A 24,368-nucleotide genomic window follows, 5' to 3' on the forward strand; every position below is an offset into this window, starting at 1 on the left:
TAGGAGCAAATCTTTAGGATCTGGGGTTAGTTAGTAATTTCTCATATTTTTATCAAATGTGTAAGTGATTTAAAAAATTTATAAACTGGAATTCATCACATTAAAAAATTTTATGTTTCAAAAGATACCATGCAGTGGGAGAAGTATTTACAAGTCATATAGCTGATAAAGTATTGGTATCTAGAAAATATAAACACCTACAGATCAGTAATAAAAGAGGAAATAACTCAAAAAATGGACAAAGGAATTGAACAGACATTTTTCTAAAGAGGATGTAAAAATGGCTAATAAGCACATGAAAATATTCACAAGTATTAGTCATTATGGAATGCAAATAAAGACTGAAATAATATAATCAAAAGACAGAAAATAACAAGTGATAGGATGGGAGAAATTGGAACCCTCAGACATTGCTGGTATGAATGCAAAGTAGTGTAAGCACTTTGGAAACAGTTTGATGGTTTCTCAAAATGCTCAATAAAAAATTATAATAAACCTCAATGAAAACGGATGTTCACATGAAGACCTGTGCAAGAATGTTCATAGAAGCTTTATTTAAAATAGCCAAAAAGTCAAAAAAACCCTAAATATCTATCAACTAGTGAATGGATAAACAGAATGTAGTGTGTGTGTGTGTGTATGTGTGTGTATAAAATATACAGTTGAATATTATTCAGCCACAAAATGGAATGAAGTACTTTAATATGTTATAATATGAATTGATTTCAAAACATTGTGCTCCATGAAAGAAGCCAGACACAAAGAACATACATGACCATATTCATATAAAATGTCTAGAATAGGCAAATACATAGAGAAAGAGAGTAGATTAGTTGTTCTTTAGAGGTGGGGATGAGAATGGGGATTGGCTGATAAAGATTATGGATTTTATTTTAGGGTGATGAAAATACTCTAAAATTAGATTGTGTTGATGGTTGCAAAACTCTGTGAACTAAAATGTCATTAAATTGTTGAATTAAAATAAGCAAATTTCATAGAAAGGAAATTACCACAAAATCTCAATAAAGTGGTTAAAAAAATTGAAAATCCAAAGAAAGATTTCTGATAAAAATTTTAACCCTATTTTGGGGGAGTTAAAAAGTATGCTAAATTTTTTCTTAATATATATCATGTCCTACAAAATAGTTATAATTATGTGACAACTTTCTTAAAAACAAAAATGCACATTCTGGAATTTCAAGTGTCAGGAATATGAACAAAAAAGAGCAAATAGAAAATTGTTCATAATTTCTAATAAAAGAAGTAGTTTATTTACTGAAGACAGATATAAGATCTTTTTCATATAAGAGCTATATTAACACTGAATAGAAAAAGCTTGAAAGCATAGGGAACAAAGATCCTCTTCTGATGTAAAAATATAAATATGTAGAAAAGACTAGTGGTATTAGTATCAATCTTATGTATTGATCAATTGCAATACAATTTTATACATTGAGTAAATAGTTTATATCTAACATTAATCTAAGAATACAAACATACCATGAAAATAATTTCAAAAATTTGCCAATATGAATCCTTAATAATCATTGTTATACATAAAACCTTTTACCCACAATTTTGACAGTTTATCTCAAAACTAACACATTGGACAGAACCTTCTTAAACTTTTAGAATTAGCTCTCAATTACCAGTGATGATAAACTCATATGGAGCTTGCTCATCATTTAAAAATATATACACTGGTTTGTACTTTCATTGGCTCATATTATCATAACAATTTTTCACCATCTCTTGTTTCATGCTCAGAAACAGTATATTAATTTTGATAATGGTCAAATAAAAAAGGGAATTAACATTCCAAAGCCAAATTTAAATGAATTTTTATTCATTAGATCTAGATTCATGTCATTTAGCAATTTTAGAGAAGTATAAGCATGAAATCTATTTTTAGGCTTGTGTTCCAGTTCTCCGTCCCTTACCAGCTGTAATCTTATATGTTACCTAGTTTACAAGTCTAAATCTATTTCTCTATCTGTAAAATGTAGGACATAATTTTATTTTCTGTTTGAAGGGAATGCTGGTAGGATTAAATGGGAAAATGTTTTAAAAGCTCTTAAATACAATTTACCCATTTACCTTGTGAGATATCAGGCATTTCCTCTAAAACATAGTTTGTTCTTCATATTACCAGTCCAACAATTTTATTGTCCCCATTTCAATAACTGTCTTTTGAGATAAGCATTTTGGAAAGAAAGTTTAAAAGAAATGAATATAATCAACATAAGATAATGGAAAAAGACAAAGCAAAATAATGAAAAGACTGGGAAAAGGAACATGCAAAAAAACAAGAACCTATTTTTAGTAGCCCTTTCTACTTTCAGAGAGCCTAGATATTTTGTTTTAAAATGCTACTTATAAAATAGGGCTGCCATTACGATTTACATACTAAAACTGCATAATGTGCATGTAACTTATATCCAATATAATTTCACTTCTTGAATGAGCTCATATGGAACAAATGGCTGGGAAGAAATATCATATTGACTTTTCTGTCACTGTAATTAAAATAATTTTCATTTCAAATTCAGTGAGTCTTTTTAGAATACAATAGGAAAATGATCAAAGTAATTCCATGATATTAAGCGTGTTCTGAATAGGAATAAAATGAACAGTTAAGGACAAAGTTTGAACCTTAATTCAAAACATCCTGGCCCTTTAAACATAACTCTATTGATGTGGTGAGAAGTCTTTATTACATTTTGTAAAAGTTTGAAAAGTTTCTTAAATTTGAATGTGATGTAAAGGTTAATTTAATGGATGATGTTTATGAACAAAAGACCTAGTTAAATTCAAAGGTATTAGTTATTTTAGAAAGGAGTCAAGCTAAGCCATTTGGGAAGCAATGCATATTCATAATCCACTGAGAAATGTCTAATTTATGCATGGCCCATCTATAAATTATATAGGTATAGAAGAGATACACAGAGGTGTTAAGATGTGATTCTTTATGACTCTGGGATGTTCAAATGGGACCATAGGGGGAAGAAGCTAGCATTTTAAAAAGACAACATGAACATTATCTTGTCTCTTTATTTCTATAGTGGAAATAAAAATCTTGCTTTATGTATTTAACATCTTTTTGAGAATTTCTTTTTGAATTGTTATCAGTGCTTACAGTGATAATATGTATAAGTAGGCTATAAGTCTTATGTAAATCAAAGAAACTTTGAAATATGAAATCAGTTCTTTTGAAGTATTTTCCACAGAATATTAAAGTTGTTGCATACAAACAAAAAACTACTGGCTAGCTATTTGAAAGTAAATTTAAGAATTAATTATATGTGCAGGAGCCAAATTGATGATTGATGATTCAGAATAACTAGAAGGTGAGGAGAGACAGAGCTGTACAATTTCCTATTTTTTTATTCGACTCCAAATGGGAGGAAAAGAGAGAATGCTAGTTGAAAGATATATATATAGAATACAGGTTTGTATATTTTGTTGTTTTGTTTTGTACCTTGTTGTAGCTGTTTGTCTTGGTTTGATAGGAAAAAAAAACCCTGTTTTTAAATATTGATGGGAAGAAGCAAAAGGAGACAAACTCATTGAAAATACGAGATAAAGAAGGAAAATTTGTTTAGAGTTCTGAGAATGTTAGAGAGGGTGGGATTCAGACATCCTATGACTGAGGGAAGTACACCACCAATTTAACAGGAAGAAAAGCACTGGCAAGATGAACTTAAGTTTTAGAAGTGGCAGGACACTGAGAACTTCTCCTAAGATTTACATTTTCACTGAGAAATAAGAAGCCATGTCATTTAATGGGCAGCGCAGCTAGAGGAGCGCTCCAAGGTGGGAGGGGATTCAAACATGTTTAAGCAGTCACTGCAGACATGGGAAACCGAACTTACTGGAAAAACTGCAGTTGCTACTTAGCATGGGTTAAAATTAAGATGGAAAGTGTGGGAATTTTTATAGCACTTTAGGGCTGGTAAAATAAATATCTGTATATAATCTTCACAACAACACACTGAAGGAGGTACAATTGCTCTACCTTTGTATATGAATGTTCAGTGAGGTCAAAAGGAATATACCCTAGTCGGTGCAGTGAATGTTACACCAACCGACCTAGCACCAGCCTTGGGTTTCCTCTGCAGTTTCATTTTATGTGCCAAAGACTATGGGCCATTGAATAGAACTTCAATTCTGTTCTCTACCTATACAGATTTTTTTTTTAATGGTGACATTTAAAAACAGTATTCTAGAGCACATATCTTGATGAATACTGATTTGATGGTTTGAGAAAAAAATAGGTGTTTGGCTTAGGAAAAATCTTGTACTGAAATAATTTTGAGGAAAGTTAACTTACAATTTGTTGCAAAATTTTGTCTTTAATATGTTAATGATTGACTTGATTTCTATATAGGATGACATAATATGTGTGGTGTTTTAAACATTTACTCATGAACACTTTTTGTTTTCCTTAAACATCTTGTAAGACTTATTTCCCACAGAACAAACTTCAGGAAATATGATTTAGAACATTTTTACGTCATACCCAGGCCCTTTCTTTAATGATAAGTACCTGTCTTAATATGCTTGACCTATATTTTAAAATAATGGAATTTAGAAAATCCATATGTATATTTAAAATCATGTCTTTTATTTAAAATATTCAATGCATATTTCAAGAATGAACATGTTTTTCATGTTTGAGATTAGGATGCACACATTGCTTCTTCCATTCAAGTTCCAGATTTATGCAATTCACCCCATTACTGAGAGAATGCTAGTCTAATCCCTGTACATGGTTTAATGCTCTTATTTTTTGTATCCTTTAAGCTGTTGTCAAACAGCCTTTCCTAAAAGTTATGATTATCTACTCAGTAGCTGAACCCAATGAACCATTTTATTCCTCAAAACTGCTTTCTTTGTATAAACAAACAAGAGATGTATTAAAGATCACCGATGGTATTTGCTTGACACTTTTTACCAAATGTATCTCATGATTCAAAAATAAGTGATATATAGAAAGGACTCAAGTCGTTCTCAAAATTCAGTTTTCTCCAAAGAGACATTGTTCACCATCAGCTTAAAAAAAGAAACACTAAATACAGGTTTGGATTTGTAAAGAAGCCTTGAATGTAAGGACTCCTATATTAGTATTGTTTTAAAAGAACTTGGGGAAAAAAGATTAAAGATGGCGGCATGAGAGGAGAGACAGAGGCTTCCTCCTAAAACTGGATACAATTAGAAAATATAGTTGGCGCAACTAATCCTGAGAGAGCAACAGGAAAGAGGATAGCGTCAGACTGCATACACCTGGAGAAAAGAGCAGACCTCAGCGAACAGGGTAACGTACCAGAGCTGTGGCTCCGCGGGACCCGAGCCCCACCCCCATCCCAGCTCACCGGCAGGAGGAAAACAAATGGAGCAGGGAGGGAGTGGAAGGCTTGGGACTGTTGAATACCTAGCTCTGGAGATCTGCTCTGGGAGCACAAACCTACATTTCATGGTGCTTTCATGAGACTCACATGACTATCGGGTTGGAAAGTTAATACAGGCAGAGTTCCTGGGGAGACTGGGATTCCGGCTGCTTGTGGAAAGCAGGGATCCATATCCAGCTGCTCTGGGACAAAAACCTACACCTGTGGGCCCAGCCCACTGGCTCAGGCAGTGGAGACAGGCAAAGCAGCCGGGAGGTGGGGAACAGCTCTTTCCTGCCCCCAGGCACCAGTACGGCTCCACTGTGATCCCCGACATTGCTTCAGGGACTGAGCAGCTCCAGAATAGAGCTTCTGGACACTAGAGGGTGCCATATACAAACATGAAATGCCAAAGGAACCTTCTAAAGAGTAAAATTATTAATACAACTCCCGAGAAAGATGTAAATGATATGGACCTCATGACTCTTCCTGAAAGGGAGTTCAAAATAAAAATCATCAACATTCTAATGGAGGTATGGAAAGACATCCAAGAACTCAGGAATGAATTCAGGTTGGAGATCCAATCGCTGAAGAGCATGTTGGAGGATATTAGAAGCAGGTCGGATATGGTGAAGGAGACAATAAATGAAATAGAAACTAGAGAAGAGGAATACAAAGAAGCTGAGGCACAGAGAGAAAAAAGGATCTCTAAAAATGAAAGAACATTGAGAGAACTGTGTGACCAATCCAAGCAGAACAATATTTGCATTATAGGGATACCAGAAGAAGAAGAAGAGAGAGAAAGGGATAGAAAGTGTCTTTGAGGAGGTAGTTGCTGAAAACTTCCCCAATCTGGGGAAGGAGATAGTCTCTCACGCCATGGAGATCCACAGATCTCCCAACACAAGGGACCCAAGGAAGACAACACCAAGACACATATTAATTAAAATGAGAAAGATCAAGGATAAGGACAGACTGTTAAAAGCAGCCAGAGGTAGAAATAAGATCACATACAAAGGAAAGCCCATCTGGCTAACACCAGACTTCTCAGCAGAAACCTTACAGGCCAGAAGGGAGTGGCATGATGTATTTAATGCCATGAAGCAGAAGGGCCTGGAACCAAGAATACTGTATCCAGCATGATTATCATTTAAATATGAAGGAGGGATTAAACAATTTCAAGATAAGCAAAAGCTGAGAGAGCTTACCTGCCACAAACCATCTCTGCAGTCTATTTTGGAGGGAATGCTATAGATGGAAGTGTTCCTAGGGTTGGACAGCTGTCACCAGAGGTAGGAAAACCATGGTAGGGAGGATGGAGTAGCTGATTGCAAGGCAAATGCAAAATTAAATTGACTATCCCCAAAGTCAATCAAGGGATAGACAAAAAGTACAGAATTTGATACCTAATATATAAAGAATGAAGGAGGAAGAAAAAGGAGGAGAAATAGAAAAGAACCTTTAGATTGTGTTTGTAACAGCATACTAATGAGTTAAGTTAGAGTCTTAGAAAGTAAGGAAAGTAACCTGAAATTTTTGGTAACCATGAATCTAAAGCTTGAAATGGCAATAAGTACATACCTATCAATAAAGACCCTAAATATAAATGAACTGAATGCACCAAGCAAAAGACATAGAGTCACTGACTGGATGAAAAATCAAGACCCATCTATATGTTGCTTACAAGAAACTCACCTCGAACCCAAAGACATGCACAGACTAAAAGTCAAGGGATGGAAAAAGATATTTCATGCAAACAATAGGGAGAAAAAAGCAGGTGTTGCAGTACTAGTATCAGACAAAATAGAATTCAAAAAAACAAAGAAAGTCACAAGAGATAAAGAAAGATATTACATAATGATAAAGGGCTCAGTCCAACAAGAGGATGTAACTATTATAAATATATATGCACCCAACACAGGAGCACCAGCATATGTGAAACAAATACTAACAGAACTAAAGGAGGAAATAGAATGCAATGCATTCATTTTAGGAGAATTCAACAGACCATTCACTCCAAAGGACAGATGCACCAGACAGAAAGTAAGTAAGGACACAGAGGCACTGAACAACACACTACAACAGATGGACCTAACAGACATCTCTAGAACTCTACACCCAAAAGCAACAGGATACACATTCTTCTCAAGTGCACATGGAACATTCTCCAGAATAGACCACATACTAGGCCACAAAAAAGCCTCAGTAAATTCCAAAAGATTGAAATTCTACCAACCAACTTTTCAGACCACAAAGGTATAAAACTAGAAATAAACTGTACAAAGAAAGCAAAAAGGCTCACAAACACATGGAGGCTTAACAACACGCTCCTAAATAATCAATGACTCAATGACCAAATTAAAATGGAGATCCAGTAATATATGGAAATATATGGCAACAACAACACAAAGCCCCAACTTTGGGACGCAGTGAAAGCAGTCTTAAGAGGAAAGTATATAGCAATCCAGGCATATTTAAAAAAGGAAGAACAATCCCAAATAAATGGTCTAATGTCACAATTATCAAAATTGGAAAAAGAAGAACAAATGAGGCCTAATGTCAGCAGAAGGAGGGACATAATAAAGATCAGAGAAGAAATAAACAAAATTGACAAGAATAAAACAATAGAAAAATTCAATGAAACCAAGAGCTGGTTCTTTGAGAAAATAAACAAAATAGATAAGCCTCTAGCCAGACTTATTAAGAGAAAAAGAGCATCACCACACACTCAACAGAATCAAAAACAAGAAAGGAAACATCATGACGGGCTCAACAGAAATACAAAGAATTATTAGAGACTACTATGAAAACCTATATGCTAAGAAGCTGGAAAACCTAGAAGAAATGGACAACTTCCTAGAAAAATATAACCTCCCAAGACTGACCAAGGAAGAAGCACAAAATCTAAGCAAACCAATTACCAGCAAAGAAATTAAGTGGTAATCAAAACACTACCCAAGAAAAAACCCCCGGGCCAGATGGATTTACCTCGGAATTTTATCAGATATACAGAGAAGACATAATACCCATTCTCCTTAAAGTTTTCCAAAAAATAGGAGAGGAGGGAATACTACCAAACTCATTCTATGAAGCCAACATCACCCTCATTCCAAAACCAGACAAAGACCTCACCAAAAAGATAATTACAGACCAATATCCCTGATAAATGTAGATGCAAAAATACTCAATAAAATATTAGCAAATCAAATTCAAAAATGTATCAAAAGGATCATACACCACGACCAAGTGGGATTCATCCCAGGGATGCAAGATGGTATAACATTTGAAAATCCATCAACATCATCCACCACATCAACAAAAATAAGGACAAAACCACATGGTCATCTCCATAGATGCTAAAAAGTATTCGACAAAATTCAACATCCATTCACGATAAAAACTCTCCACAAAATGGTTATAGAGGCCAAGTACCTTAACATAATAAAGGCCATATATGATAAACCCACAGCCAACATCATACTGAACAGCGAGAAGCTGAAAGCTTTTTCTCTGCGATCGGGAACAAGACAGGGATGCCACTCTCCCCACTGTTATTTAACATAGTACTGGAGGTCCTAGCCACAGCAATTAGACAAAACAAAGAAATACAAGGAATCCAGATTGGTAAAGAAGAAGTTAAAATGTCACTATTTGCAGATGACATGATATTGTACATAAAAAACCCTAAAGACTCTACTCCAAAACTACTAGAACTGATATCGGAATATAGCAAAGTTGCAGGATACAAAATTAACACACAGAAATCTGTGGCTTTCCTATGCACTAACAATGAACTAATAGAAAGAGAAATCAGGAAAACAATTCCATTCACAATTACATCAAAAACAATAAAAACCAAGGAAGTGAAAGACGTTACCTTGAAAACTATCAGATACTTTTAAGAGAAATTAAAGAGGACACTAGCAAATGGAAACTCATCCCATGCTCTTGGCTAGGAAGAATTAATATTGTCAAAATGGCCATCCTGCCCAAAGCAATATACAGATTTGATGCAATCCCTCTCAAATTATCAACAAAATTCTTCAACGAACTAGAACAAATAGTTCAAAAATTCATATGGAAACACCAAAGACCCCGAATAGACAAAGCAATCCTGAGAAGGAAGAATAAAATGGGGGGAGATCTCGCTCCCCAATTTCAAGCTCTACTACAAGGCCACAGTAATCAAGACAGTTTGGTACTGGCACAAGAACAGAGCCACAGACCAGTGGAACAGAATAGAGACCCCAGGTATTAACCCAAGCATATATGGTCAATTAATATATGATAAAGGAGCCATGGACATACAATGGGGAAATTACAGTCTTTTCAACAGACGGTGCTGGCAAAACTGGACAGCTACATGTAAGAGACTGAAACTGAATCATTGCCTAATGCCATACACAAAAGTAAATTTGAAATGGATCAAAGACCTGAATGTAAGTCATGAAACCATAAAACTCTTAGATAAAACATAGGCAAAATCTCTTAGACCTAAACATGAGCGATTTGTTCATGAACATATCTCCCCTGGCAAGGGAAACAAAAGCAAAAATGAACAACTGGGACTATATCAAGCTGAAAAGCTTCTGTACAGCAAAGGACACCATCAATAAAACCAAAAGGCACCCTACAGTATAGGAGAATATATTCATAAATGACAGACCCAATAAAGGGTTGACATCCAAAATATATGAAGAGCTCATGCACCTCAACAAACAAAAAGCAAATAATCCAATTAAAAAATGGGCAGAGGAACTGAACAGTTTTCTAAAGAAGAAATTCAGATGGCCAACAGACACATGAAAAGATGCTCCACATCGCTAATCATCAGAGAAATGCAAATTAAAACCACAATGAGATATCATCTCACACCAGTAAGGATGGCCACCATCCAAAAGACAAACAACAACAAATGTTGGCGAGGTTGCGGAGAAAGGGGAACCCTCCTACACTGCTGGTGGGAATGTAAATTAGTTCAACCATTGTGGAAAGCAGATTGGAGTTCCTCAAAAAGCTCAAAATAGAAATACCATTTGACCCAGGAATTCCACTTTTGGGAATTTACCCTAAGAATGCAGCACTCCAGTTTGAAAAAGACAGATGCACCCCTATGTTTATCGCAGCACTATTTACAATAGCCAAGAAATGGAAGCAACCTAAGTGTCCATCAGTAGATGAATGGATAAAGAAGGTGTGGTACATATACACAATGGAATATTATTCAGCCATAAGAAGAAAACAATTCCTACAATTTGCAACAACATGGATGGAGCTAGAGGGTATTATGCTCAGTGAAATAAGCCAGGTGGAGAGAGACAAGTACCAAATGATTTCACTCATATGTGGAGTATAAGAACAAAGCAAAAACTGAAGGAACGAAACAGCAGCAGAATCACAGAACCCAAGAATGGACTAATGGTTACCAAAGGGATAGGGACTGGGCAGGAGGGGGTGGGAAGGGAGGGATAAGGGCAGGGAAAAAGAAAGGGGGCCTTATGATTAGCTGTATAATCTTGGGGGTGGCGTAGGGAGGGATGTGCAGCACAGAGAAGACAAGTAGTGATTCTACAGCATCTTACTACGCTGATGGACAGTGAGTGTAATGGGGTTTGTGGGGGGGGGGGACTTGGTGAAGGGGGAGTCTAGTAACCATAATGTTCTTCATGTAATTGTAGATTAATGATAATAAAATGAATAAATAAAAAAAAAGAACTTGGGAATCAAAACCACCCTGAGCCCATGAAGTTTTGCTTAATATTTTAACACATATTGCCATGTCCACACCACTGAAAACTTATTGCTAAATTAACTACAATTATAGACCATATCAAATTGCTTCTAAAAAAGTCAGTGATAATTAAACCACCAGGGATTTCTCAGTGGATACTTATATGCTATTTTCATCTAAAATAGTATTTCTAAATTAGCTGGGTAGAGAATAAATTACAGCAAAGTACTCAAGCAGCTGCTGGTTGATGACTTAAAGTGAGACAACAAAGGTCAGACAGGCAGAAGAAAGTTATTTAAGAGAACTTGATGTGTAACTGCAACTGACTTAGCAGTTGGACAATGACAAAATTGTAAAACAGACAAAAGTCACCTCTCCTAACTTAGGCTACCTTCATCCTTCTCCCTCTGCATATACACACATATACACACACTTGCTGATGCGTGTGTAAGCACATGTACACACACTCCTAATTACAATTACATTGTCTATGACCAGGTATTTTTCAGCCAAAATATGGGACAGAACTATAGAAATATAAGAACATTAGTATTCTGAATAAATTAATAAAAATGCAAGTACAGAAGAGGTAGAAATTGACAGAAATGTCAGAAATAACCCACAAAACATTCATGGAAAAGCCAGTGTTAAACCAAAAACAAATATTTTTTATTATAATGGTCTGAATTGTAGAGAACATTTAAGCTCTTGAGAATAGTACTTTAGAAAGGAAATGCTCAGAGAATGGTAATGATCATGGAACCCAAGATAAAAATATTGAGAGCTGAGAGTTGGGAGGTGGGCAGTGGAAAAAAATATAGAGTTATAGAACTCAAAAGATAGTTTGGGGAATTATTGTTGAGAGTCTTGAATTCCAAAAGAAAAAAATACATCTTACTTTAAGGCAGAGATAAGTCATTGATAGTGTTTAAGAGTTAACTTAAATAATGAAATCCGTGATGTGTAAAAGTCATTTGGGCCATAAGAAATGAGTACTGTTTCAGGGAAGGACAAGGGAGTTGACAGTGTCATTGGATTAGAAGGTAACCATATGCGAAAAATCAAGTTAAATGATCTTGAAAGGCAGTAACAAGTGGATGGAAAGGACAAAATAGATGAGAGATGGAAGGTTAAAGGTCACTTGTGGAGGGCAGATTTTAATATCAATAGTTAAGAAAGAACTAGAAGAGTGAGGAGTAAAAATAATATCAAGGTTTTGATCCAAAATGAATTGGATGTAAAAAATGTTATAAAAAATCAGAGATCAAAAATTCACATATTATTTTTAAGTTTGAGGCCAAATAGATTAGTATATTTGGGAGTTAAAGGTGGAAAGGTAGATATGATAAATTCAGTTTTAGTTAAAAGATTAATCTCTTTGGAATTTCAAGCATCATAGAGCCTAGGGACAATGTGTGGTGGATGTGAGAAGATCCAGAAGAGTCCCTTAGAAACAAGAGGATTCATTACATCATGCGAATAAATAAGGCTACCAGTGAGCAGAACTGTCAAATGCTGTATGCAATTTACTGAAATGGTATATCTTTTTAAGCTGCTAGTGAAACAAAAGATAGAATGACAAATTTAAGTTCTGCAAATAGTATCTCCAACAAAATAACCAACCAATAGTATCCTGTTTGTATTTACCTAGACATAGGTAAACACAGAGACATTGATGATTCTCAGTATTGTGATTTTTCTTATTAAACAAACATAGTCACTGATTAGCATGCTTTTTGGTGAATGTGATAATGGGAAAATATCAATAAGAAACTATAAATCACCTAAATCAAATTTTTGAAATATTTGATCAAACACCAAGACTCACACTAAATATCAAGACCTGAATTCATCTTATTCAGCAATTAACCCGAAATGAAATACCATACACTACAAAAAAGGATGATTTATTTTCAACTACAAGGCAATCAAATGAATGAGTGCATTTATTGAAGGATTTTTAAATCTATTTTTAGATACCATTACATGTCTTTTTAAGTGTTCCACTAAAACCATGATATTAAAATGGCCCTTCCAAAGTATTAGCATTCAATTGCTTACATTTAAGTGCACCAATATTTTTCTTTCACTGACAGGGCAAACAGAAGAAATATTCAGACTTCTGTTTTTCATCTATCTTTATAAATCAAACAGAATACTAAAAAAAAGAAAGAAGGAGTCATATTACTGTCAAATATGGAGTGGTGTGTCTTTTTTAATCTACTAGTGAAACAAAATATAGAATCATATATAATTAGGAATTATATTATTTATTAGTAATTATATTTCTATGGAAATTGAGAAATGATTTGAGAGGTATCATCTTAATAACAACAGATACATCTACTAAGTCAATAGAATTGAAACCTGACATCATGGTCAAGAATTTGTGGTGACTTGTAAAATAAAGACAATTTTTATAAACATCATTTAGGAAGCTGACAAGAGATTGGTTGCATACATGAGGACCCAGACCTGAAAGTCAATTAAGCAGCAAAAAGACTTGATAGACTATGTGGCAGAAATATGGGAACTGTCACACTTCAATTTTTTTTTTGGTAAATTTTAATATATCATATACTTTTTAAAAATGTTAGTGCAAAGTAAGGCTGACAGTTACAGCACCCTGGACAGAATATGCTAATTTCAAATGGAACATCACCTTGCAGAAGCCATCACTGTCAATCTGTCACATCTACAAAGCAAGCAAACAAAAACAATAATAAAAGCTGAAAGACGGGTTTAGAAGTTTCTCTAATCCTTTTAGCATTTATGGATAATTCAATATATCCTAAGTCATATATAAAGCAATTCTGAAGAAAAGCTACAAGCCAGCCTTATGCAAATAATGATACCAAGGGCCCCAGTGATCCAATCCGTTTGGAGACCTCCCTCTGGGATTAAATGCAGCAGGTAAATCCTCTATGTGAAGAATTTATGATGCTACTGAAAGGACAAAAGCTTTATGATATTGGTGATGACATCTAGAGTTCACATAAAATAATTTTTTAGTGTTTTTAATTAAATAACAAATAATCATTGTAGAAAAATCAGGTAGAAATAAACACCACACACACACACACACACACACACACACACACACACACACACACACACCTAAAATGCCATCATCATGGTTTACTACTTCCAGAAGTTTGGTTGAGGTTTTCATAATATTTATATATAAATGTATATATGTTTTATATGGGATTTTTATAAAGTTGGCTCTGTAACTGTTTTTTCCCTTTTTACAGTACAGTGTCATATAGAAAGCAGCTTCACCTGCTGTGTTCAGTTCCAGAGGAAAGCCTTCAAATGGACTGGATCACTGGGGCCCTTGGTATCATTATTTGTAAAAGGCTGACTTCTTACTTTTCTTCAAAATTGTTTTAAATATGACCTATATATACTATTGTTTCATTTCTATAAATGTTTATTATTAATGACTACATAAATTCAGCTGTATAAAGTAGCATAATTTAACTATCTTATTTTTGTTTTTAGTTTCTATTATAAATGACATTATAAGGGCACATTTGTACTTAATCTTTGAATATCAATCCAATAGATTCTATAGTAAATAAAAGTTAAATTTATTAGTCTGTTTTAAATCTTTCTTAAAGGTCAAGTTACCCTGTGGGAATGTAACAATGATTTAATCCAGCAATGCATAAGAGTGCTGACTTCCTACTAACAACATTACATGTTATGATTTTCTTTATTTGCCCATATTACATGTTAGTCCTTCTCAAGTAGTGACAGAGTCTTCTAGGATATATGGGTATCCTCAAATGTGTATTTATTATTGAATGCATGTGAGGAGAAATTCTAGCAGTTGTGTTCCTGAGTCAATGGGTAGGTAACTTACAAATTTCAATTAATAACACAACAATACCACCCAAAAGTTGTTGTACCAACTTGTTGGTATAAAGGGCACACGACTTACATGGCTGTTCAAAATCTACAGCCTTCCAACCTATAAGATTACCTCATGTTTCTCTTGAACCCCATGTTGCAACTACCTTATATTTCATTCAGTTCCTCACACACTCTTCAACTTAAAGAAAATAATATAATAAAATAATCTAGCATGAGGTCTATAGTCAGTAAATAGTAGCTCTGGATTTATTTATTTCTATTTCATATTTCTAAGAGCATATTAGAGGCATCAATATCATTTATCACTCATTATCATCATTTCTTTATTCTGGAAAGAGTGTGGAAACTTCTAATATACTCTTTTTAATGTTCTAATTTATCTAGTGATACTTGCATATAATAGATATCATACTTATTATTGTTACATAATTTTCCTTAGTTCTTTCACTCAAAATCTATAGTAATCAATTTTACTTATAAATAATCCTCACTGTTTCAATACCAGTTCATAGATTTTTAGCCCTTTCACATGAAATTAATCAGAATTAACATTCTTAACCATTTCAAATCTCAAGTCCCTCAATAGATTTAAATTTATATTTTTCCCAGTTTTTATATACCATTAAATGAATGCACAGTGAGTTAATTAAGACCCATTCAAGTCAGTTTCAAGGATGTTATTCATTCAGTTGTATATTTATTTCCCATAATTTGCTAAAACATGTTATTGGACACATATTAAGCTCTTGGTTTGCTATAATTCTTAGAGCTTTTCTGCCATATTTTATTCTCAATATACTGTCTGCATAATTGTAATTATTCCTCTATATGAGGTAATGTTTGTACCATACCAAGTTTAATTCAATTACATAGTAGTCTTTATAGTTTGCTTATTTATATTTTAAATTTTTAAAAATCAACTAATAACTATAACTTGCTTAGGGAACAGAAAACTGCTTTCTTAATCATCCAGTTTCTATATGGCTAGCTAAAATCTGCTTAGTTCAATCATAATATTTATTTCTTAAAATGTGCTATTTTTTATTTTCTTTAATTTCCATAAAACATTTTGTCAATTATATGCAGAAACTTTAGATCAAGGACACTATAGCAACCCCAAAATACTCAGAAGCCGTCCTAGGTGGCATGGAGTCTGAAGAACATATATCTGCTTCCTTTTTAAATCAGAGAAGAAGTGCCAATACAACATTAGGAACCATGACTATCAATAGTCTAGCATCAGTAAAATAAAAGTAAAGGGAACTAAGAAAGAAATTTAAGTAATGTATGAAAAGAAAAAAAAACTTTTGAAAAATGGGACATACAGTGTAAAGTTCATAATATTCATTTATTAAATATGTACTATCCAGATACCAACTTGGGAGATTATTTTTGTTACTGAATTAGAACACTCTGCAAAGTAGAAATACCTTTAAAATCATTAGTTTAGAACATAAGAAATAGAAATCAGTCAGACTGTATTAGATTAAGAATTGGACCAGTAAACATCACAAGGAAAGTGAAAATATAATAGTGATTGATAATAAGAAAAAGTAATATTCAATCTTTTGTCCTGATGAATTAGAATGTTAATCTGAGATGAATATTCCTGACGTATATGTGCAATACTATTAATAGTCTATACAATATTCAGTGTTTCAAGGTCATCACTGCATCCAATTGTTTTCTTTTTACAGAAAGATATTGAACTAGTTTAATATTATAAAATAATATTAGAGTTTTTAATCAATGCAGAATTTTTATATTTTAAAGTTTTTTTTGTATTCTCAAGGCACTTTATGGATTTGGCTTGTTAATTAAAAAATCACCTTGTATTTACACAAGTAAAAAATGTCTAGGGAATTCTGAATCCAAATGCTTATAGCAGTTCTCTGAGGGTAGTAAAGTGGGTGAAAGAGATGGAAAAGCTTCACTTTTTACATTACACATTTCTATACTGCTTGAATTTTATGCAAGGTGTATGTACCTTTCTACTAATAAACATGTCATAAACATACACATCTACTGAGCAGAGCACTTACTGTATGACAAGCACTGGGCTTGGCCTTGTAAAATAGGATGAGTAGGAACTAATCTTCACACTCAACAAGTCCAAGATACAATTATAGATAATTATGAAATGTAATTACAAATAATCATAATACAAATGGAAGCCATGACAAGTGCTGTACACAGAATTGTAGGGGAGAACTGAAGTAGGAAAATTAGCTCTGAAAAATTAAAGCATTGTTCAAAAGTTACAGTTCCAAGCTTCCAATAATAGGAAGTATAAGAAGTTTACATATTTGCTCCTCTTCCCATTCCAGTTAGATTATAATCTCTTTGAGAACAAGGACACATAATTCCATCATTGAGCTCCTGTAGTTCTTTGAACTCTATTTTATGGCAGAGGCACTCCAATTTTAAATGAGAAAATGAAAATCTTTGGAAAAAAAAATCACAATTATTAAAGAATTTAGTTCTCACTTAAAGAGCATCCACTAGCTAAAAAGAAATAGTATGGTGTGGTGAGAATTTCACTAAACTTAAGAGTATTAGCATCATGTCACACTGCCAGCTCTCTCATATTCAATTTTATCATTGAATCTCCACCAAAGCTGAGTTTCCTCATCTGTAAAGCAGGCTAACATCTGCTCTACCTATTTCTTAGGATGGTTCTGAGGCTTTCAAAAATACTAAATTACCACCAGTACAGATATTGATGATTTGAATCTTTAATTACATCTATCTTCATTACGTTTTTTACTGATGGGTGGTTCTATAATGTCATTTTGACAAGGATTACAGATCAACATAAGACAAAGAATTCTTTTAAAGTTAGTGATGTAATCATTTTTGAGTTGTTATATTGGGACTTTTGAACTTCACAATTCTTCTTAGATGCTTTTGGGTGAGGTACTATAATTCACTGTGTTAAGTGGTCATTTTCCTTTTGAGAATATTTCTGTATATTTCCATAGGAACTTAGATGATAGCCTCTCTTTTGAATAAGGTCTCTTCATGTCTCTATTTTGCCATCTACAGTATATTTTATTTTACTTAGATTTGCTTTGCAGTATGGAAATTAAATCTCAGTACACAACAGATGCCCTCACATAAATGAGATTATATCGAGGGTGACACTAGGAGGAGTCTCTTTATCATCTCTCATATTGCTAATGTTTTGGGCCAAGGTAACTTGCTATGACTTTGCAAACAGAGGGAAGCTAAAAGAAACAGGCTAACTCAAACTAAATGAAGGAGAAGTAAAAAAGAAGAATCCTGTTTTATAGTCACATAACATGTTGGGAGGGAGCACACAAACACTCAGTTACTTCCCTTTTTTCCTTGATCTCTCCTCTCTTCTTCCTTTCCTCTCCCCCGCAGCCCATACCACTTTTCTACCTTGCTCTTGGCTTCTTTGTTTGTTAAACAACAACAAGCCTAATGAGGACTAGTAAAGCTCAGAGTACCAGGAAAATCAACTATAAATAATAAAATAAATTCACAGACTTAGAAATGAGATAGTATTTCATTTTTGGCACATATTATACTAATGTAAATTGAGGTGCTATAATTTAGTAAGCAGGAAGCTTTCCATCAATTTGAAAGTCTTATTAGCCTCTGAAGAGGTGAAAACACAGAGAATGTAGTTATTGTTCTAGAAAACAAGCCTCTATTAGTTGTTTCTTCTCTAGTCATAAAATGCACTATGGAATAATCAAAAATATTTTGGAGATTTTTTAAACTGTAATCTAAATTTTTGCCAAATTTTGTCATTTTTTGGTTTATTTTGACCTTGATATTCACAGAAGGAAAGAGCTCTTCAATAAACAAATCCAAGAATAGTCTCCCTCATGACCAAACTGCAAATAGAAAGTTGAAGCACATGATATGATTTCAGAAGTTCTGGGAATTTTACTAAGCTCAGAGAATCCTTCCCCAGTTGCAGGGTTGATGCCTTGAAGTCCAAAATTAAATATAGAGCCTTCTGTTTGGATTTAAATACCACTGTGAACAGGAGCCATGTTAACATGTTTAGCTATTTATAAGGTATAAAGGAAAGTATGTACTCCTTCCATGAGAAGGTATGGACAGGGGAGAGTAACTCTAGATAACAGGGATGGAAAAAGAGTTAGAAGGAGTGGGTAAACAGGTTTTTGCTTCATTAAAAAAAACTAAATTAAGGAAATGTCTTTTACTTTTAATGCAATTTGTCAGAAGCAAAATATTTCTCGGTGTGTGACAAGGATAAAATATTATATATAAGTCCCCCATAGTTATTTACTCTTTCCACAAAGATGTCTTTGACAAAGGCTTATAGATTGGTTTATAGAAGAAAAAGGCAGACAGCAAAGAAAGGAAATGTGGACTCTGAGGATACAAAGTTTGAAGAATAGAGGAATCAAGGAGAAGACTGTCCAAGGACGATCTTAAGTTTTGCTGTGTTACGCAATGTATAAAATGTTATTCCTGTTGCCACCCACTCAAGAGGTGATTCCGTAGAAGCCTACATTGTTTTTCAGAGCTTTTTAGAATGACAATGTTCTGTGAAGGGCAAGAGCAAACAGGCCTAGGTTTATGTGGATTACAATTAGTACTGTATTTACATTATGTATATCTGCTAGTAATGTGTACTATGAGTCAGTGATTAAGAACAAACCACCCTTTATCATTATTTGTTATGTATTTGTTACCATTAATTGATTTTAAATTTTAGATTCCATGATTGCCAAACTATAAATGGTTAGGTATTAACAAAAATACTTTCTGAGAGAAAAGAATATGGTCATCTTTAGAGAAACTATACTGAAGAACATGAGTTAGAAAAAACCAAAGTAATAATACACAAATTGTCCTCCTTTGCATACACACAAAGAGGTAAATGTTTTCCTCCAGTTCTGAAATCCAGTCAATAGGAATATTTACCAAGATATCTGTGATTTTCCAGAGAACAAAACTTCTTTGGATCCACCTTAGCAAATGGGCAGCTTTAGGAAGACTCTATTTGAACCCAACATCAGATTCCACATGGTTGACTACATATTAGGTCCAGAAAACAGTCAAGAATAATAGAAGAAAAAGGTATAATTGTTTAAGAGGACAGGACACATAAATATCAAAGAAGTATATATATATATATATTATGAAAGTCAAACAGAAAAATGGGCAGAGGACTGGAATCAGAAAGACTATAGACAGACTAAAGACTAAAGGATATCTCTACGCTTTTGCTAATTTGGATTTGGTAAAGACATCATATGACAAATGTAATAGGATCTCTCATTTGGGGCAGGTGGGAGACTGGACAGAAAGACGCCCCAGAGCTGGCTGAAGAGCAGCCAAAGCAAAGTCAAATCGAGCCACTGCACCGACGGGCATGAGGTTCGTGACTAGTTCCCAGGATCAGAGACCCAGAACTACCCAGGCAAAGTCCCTGAGAGCGACTAAAGGAAGAGGAACCAGCATGCCTATAGTGCTATTTCAGGCAATAAATTAGGAATTTGATTTGAATATCCAAAGGATCTTAGATGTGTACTTTTCTGTGAAATCACTTTTATGCATTTGGGTTCCCTGTATTCTGTTTCTTTGTGTAATAGACACAATTGGTGGTTTGCACAGCATTTCCCTTTCCTATTTAGTGGGGGACAAAACAGAAAAAAAACAACAAAGAAACAAAAATTATCCTTTTTTTCTTTCTAGTATCTACACTTTCAGGATATAGTTCTTAGGACTCAGAGATGTCATCCCTTCCCTGAGCTCCAGACAAGGAACTTCAGTAGCCTAAGCCAATCATGACAAACCTGTCCCTCTTGCCAATGATTGGTTCCGTTATCTAGGCACAGGGCAGATGATCCATTCAGGGAATGATTCTTATTTCTAGAGGGTGGAGACATTTCCTCACCCTCCCTCTGCAGGTTAACAAGCTGGAGACTGCCTTAGTTGTGGCTGGCTGCTGTCGTTTGACCAACAAAGCTGACACACAGAAAAGGGCGGAACTAAACAGATCACAGAGGGATAGAACTGGAATCCTGACTGACTGGAAATCTTCCTATATCAGTAAAAATTTCTTATTGTTTAATCTATTTTAAGTCCAGTTTACCAAAATTTGTAGCTGAAACCATACTGAATGATACAGACCTGAATATGGAATGTACAGTTAAGAGAAGATTTGGTTTGAGCATATTGCTACTGGTATTGCCTTCTACTATGGAAAAAATACAAACATATTTGAGAAGTCAATAAAAGACCTCATGGAAAAAGAAGTTATATATTTAAAAAAGAAAAATGACGGAGCAGGGTCATTGAGAAACATTACATAGAAGAGATGGCACCTCCTCTATTGTGAATTAAAAAAAGGTTGCAAAGGGTTGAAGTTGATAGGGACATTTGTGTAGATCTGGTGGTAAGTTTGTTAATATTCACTTAAGATAATTCTTATGTCATTTAGAAAGAAGTAGGCAAATCGATGGGATGAGTGTAAAATGACATAAGTTGGCTATATAATTAGTTATGGACAGCAGACATGTTTTGAAATTACTGGTCAGAGGAAAGGGGATTTGGCCAAGAAGACAAAGAAAGTTTTTGGAGAAACACTGGATGTGACACTGGAGACCATTAATTAATTAATACTCATTCTCCCCTCTCTGGTTGCATAAGAAAAATTACTTGGTAGACAGCTAGAGTGACGTAGACGGGTCAATGGGGCTAGAGACTGAGGATAGTGGGAGAGGTTGGTTGAAATAAACCATGGATCCAGGTAGGGAGAGAATAAAGGGTATGAAAGGATAAATACACAGAGGAAAAGAAAATATGTACTAATCAGTGTTAGCAAGCTGTTGGTTTATGGTCAGAGGGTTGGGTACTAAAAGTAATGATAAAGTCTAGGGCATAGCTGTTGGAGCAAATGGATGAAGATGTAAATACAAATGGATGAAGAAATAAGCACTAGGGTTGAGATGGTCAGTAACAAAGCATACTGACATTGGGAAGTGAAGGATATAAAGCTTTGACTTTCTCATAAAGAATTAAAGATCATTTGAGTTGATTGAGTCTATTTTTCAAGTGTTTTAGCTGTAATTCTCTCCTTGCTGTCAGGATTTCAGGTATCATTTCTAAAAATAGTCAATGTAAAAAAAAGAAAAAAGTCTAGCAATGATTTTTTAATTTAATGGTAGCTGATTATACAGTTTAAGCTAAAAAATCAGATAGATTCTGAATGAAGGCTTTAAACACTTCTGGAAATGACAGTGATCATGTAACTTGATAACACAGGTATTTAAACAATTCTCATCCAGTGCTAGGATATTTAAGAATATAAAACTTTAATATTAAACAGTGTAACAATAATCCTATTATTTAGATAGTCTCTCACAACTCATGTATAACTGGATTGTATAGGTTATATGCAGAGTACTTTTGTATCTCCAGAAAGACTATAGCCATCACCTCTGCCAGGAAATTGATTATAATTTCAAAAACAAAACTAAAAAGTCACATTTTCAAGGGTCCTTATGTTTTGCTCTTCAGGAAATGACATTTTAGAGTGCAACTGGATTGGTGTAGAAAACCCAGAGTGCAATTGAATTAGGTACAACTGGCGTGCAATTAAATTATGCTTAAAAACTGGTCACTTGCTGGAGAACCAGGGGAATATTTAGGCTTAGCACCGTGTTAGAAAAATTGGATTTTAGTAGGAAAAACAGCACTGTCTTTAGGAAATACTTTTCAAATGGTATAAATAAAGGAAAACATGGTATAATGTTCTCAATTATGAAGCAAAAAGCAGCCCTACGAAGTTTTGTTAACTAAGTTTGACATCTTTCTGAAATGAAATCAGTTATTTTTGTTTGCTCCTTTTCTGAATTTTACACAACCCCCAAATTACCTGTTTTCCAGTATTATAGCTCCATTAAAAATATCTCATTCTGAAATATTTTGTGTTTGTGAAGATTATGTCAGTGATGCTATTTGGAACATCTGTAAATCATATATGAAAAAATAATGCTATGACCTTGAGGGATAGTGATGTTGGAAAGAGAATGAATGTGTTATGGGGCCTCCTTTCCTTGGGGGTCTTCATACTTAAAAAATATGAAGTTCTCTACTCTAGTCTTTAAAATCAATGTTTATAAAATTAATGTTAATATTTCTCTCTGTGTTCTAATTTCTTATTTTATTCTACTAGCAAATAGAAAATAAGAGGAAACAAAAGCTTTCTTTTTGTCATTTTGCCGACACAATTTTCAAACCGTGATATGTAAAAAATATGCATTTTTGTCCTGCTTCTGTTTTCTAGAGGTGCTGTAGCAAATAACCAGAAACCTAGTGGCTCAAAACAATACAAGTTAATTATCTTTTATTTCTGTATGTTAGAAGTCTAACATAGGTTTTAAGAACTAAAATCAAAGGGCTAATATTTCTTTTTAGAGGCTCTAAGGGAAAATCCATTTCCTTGTCTCTTCCAGCTGGGAATGATCGCCCACATTCCTTGGTTGGTGAACATGTTCAAGGCCAACAATGTTGCATGTCTCTGACCATTATTCTTTAGTGCCATCTTTCCTTAACAAAAGCCTGGAAAAGTTCTCGATTTCTTTGGATTCTTGGGCCCACGGAAAACAAGATAATCTCCCCCAGTCAAGGTCTTTAAATTTAATCACATGTACAAAGACTCTTGCTATTTAAGATGACTTACAGGTTCCAGGAATTAGGTTATAGACATCTTTGGGGTGGGACAAGGGCTTATTCTGCTTACCCTGACCTAGCATTATACATAACTACATCTAAAATAGTTTAGAATGTTTTGTTTATCTAGCTTACATTTATGCCAATGTATTAAATACACAGCCTTGGGAAGAAATCAGCCATCATGGCTATTTGGGCTTAATCTGTTGGAGGTTAACTAATAATTTTCTGCTGTGGAAATTTGTGGTTTTGTAAATGGGGTTTCTTAGCTGTGATAGTACACCCAGATGTGAACAAAAAAATTGCAGTTTCCCTCTAAAAAATCTAAGGCAAAGGAGAACTTTTCAAAAGGTCTTCAAATTGGTTATCACTAACTTCTACATCCAAAAACAAAGACATCATGAGAATACTTTCAACACTACTAATAATAAGAAAATTCAACATGACATACAAAATCATGGTTTATAAAACTCGTCAGAGAACTGAGAATACAAAGAAAACTGATGAAGTCTAAAAGGTAAGGAGTGCAATCTAGAAGAGCAGAGACTCATCTGCTTTAATTCTTAGCAGAATAGCATGAAGAGGAGAAAGTTATATATGCAGACAAACAATAGAAAACAATGGAACAAATATAATCTGAACCTACTCACAAACTCTTTTCCATAACTTATCATGGGAAATCTGGG

At 34.1% G+C, this 24,368-nt stretch overlaps 1 protein-coding gene and 1 long non-coding RNA gene across 6 annotated transcripts in view; one reads left to right on the forward strand and one right to left on the reverse strand.

The window, feature by feature from the left end:
- SPAG16 (sperm associated antigen 16) overlaps nucleotides 1–24,368 on the reverse strand; it is a 981,678-nt gene that overhangs the window by 553,736 nt on the left and 403,574 nt on the right. Inside the window, exon 11 of one of the 5 annotated variants that reach the window (XM_073218146.1) lies at nucleotides 13,566–13,813. The exons of the other annotated variants lie outside the window; for them this stretch is intronic. Within the exon in view, the coding sequence (XP_073074247.1) occupies nucleotide 13,813 (1 nt within the window). The 3' untranslated portion in view covers nucleotides 13,566–13,812. Of the gene's footprint in view, nucleotides 1–13,565; nucleotides 13,814–24,368 lie in introns of those variants that run through there. 5 annotated transcript variants of the gene reach the window in all.
- Nucleotides 1–24,368, forward strand: part of LOC108397066 (uncharacterized) — a 513,643-nt gene that overhangs the window by 340,956 nt on the left and 148,319 nt on the right. The window lies entirely within an intron of this gene.

This window comes from Manis javanica, chromosome 12, assembly GCF_040802235.1.
Source record: "Manis javanica isolate MJ-LG chromosome 12, MJ_LKY, whole genome shotgun sequence".
Lineage (NCBI taxonomy): Eukaryota > Metazoa > Chordata > Mammalia > Pholidota > Manidae > Manis > Manis javanica.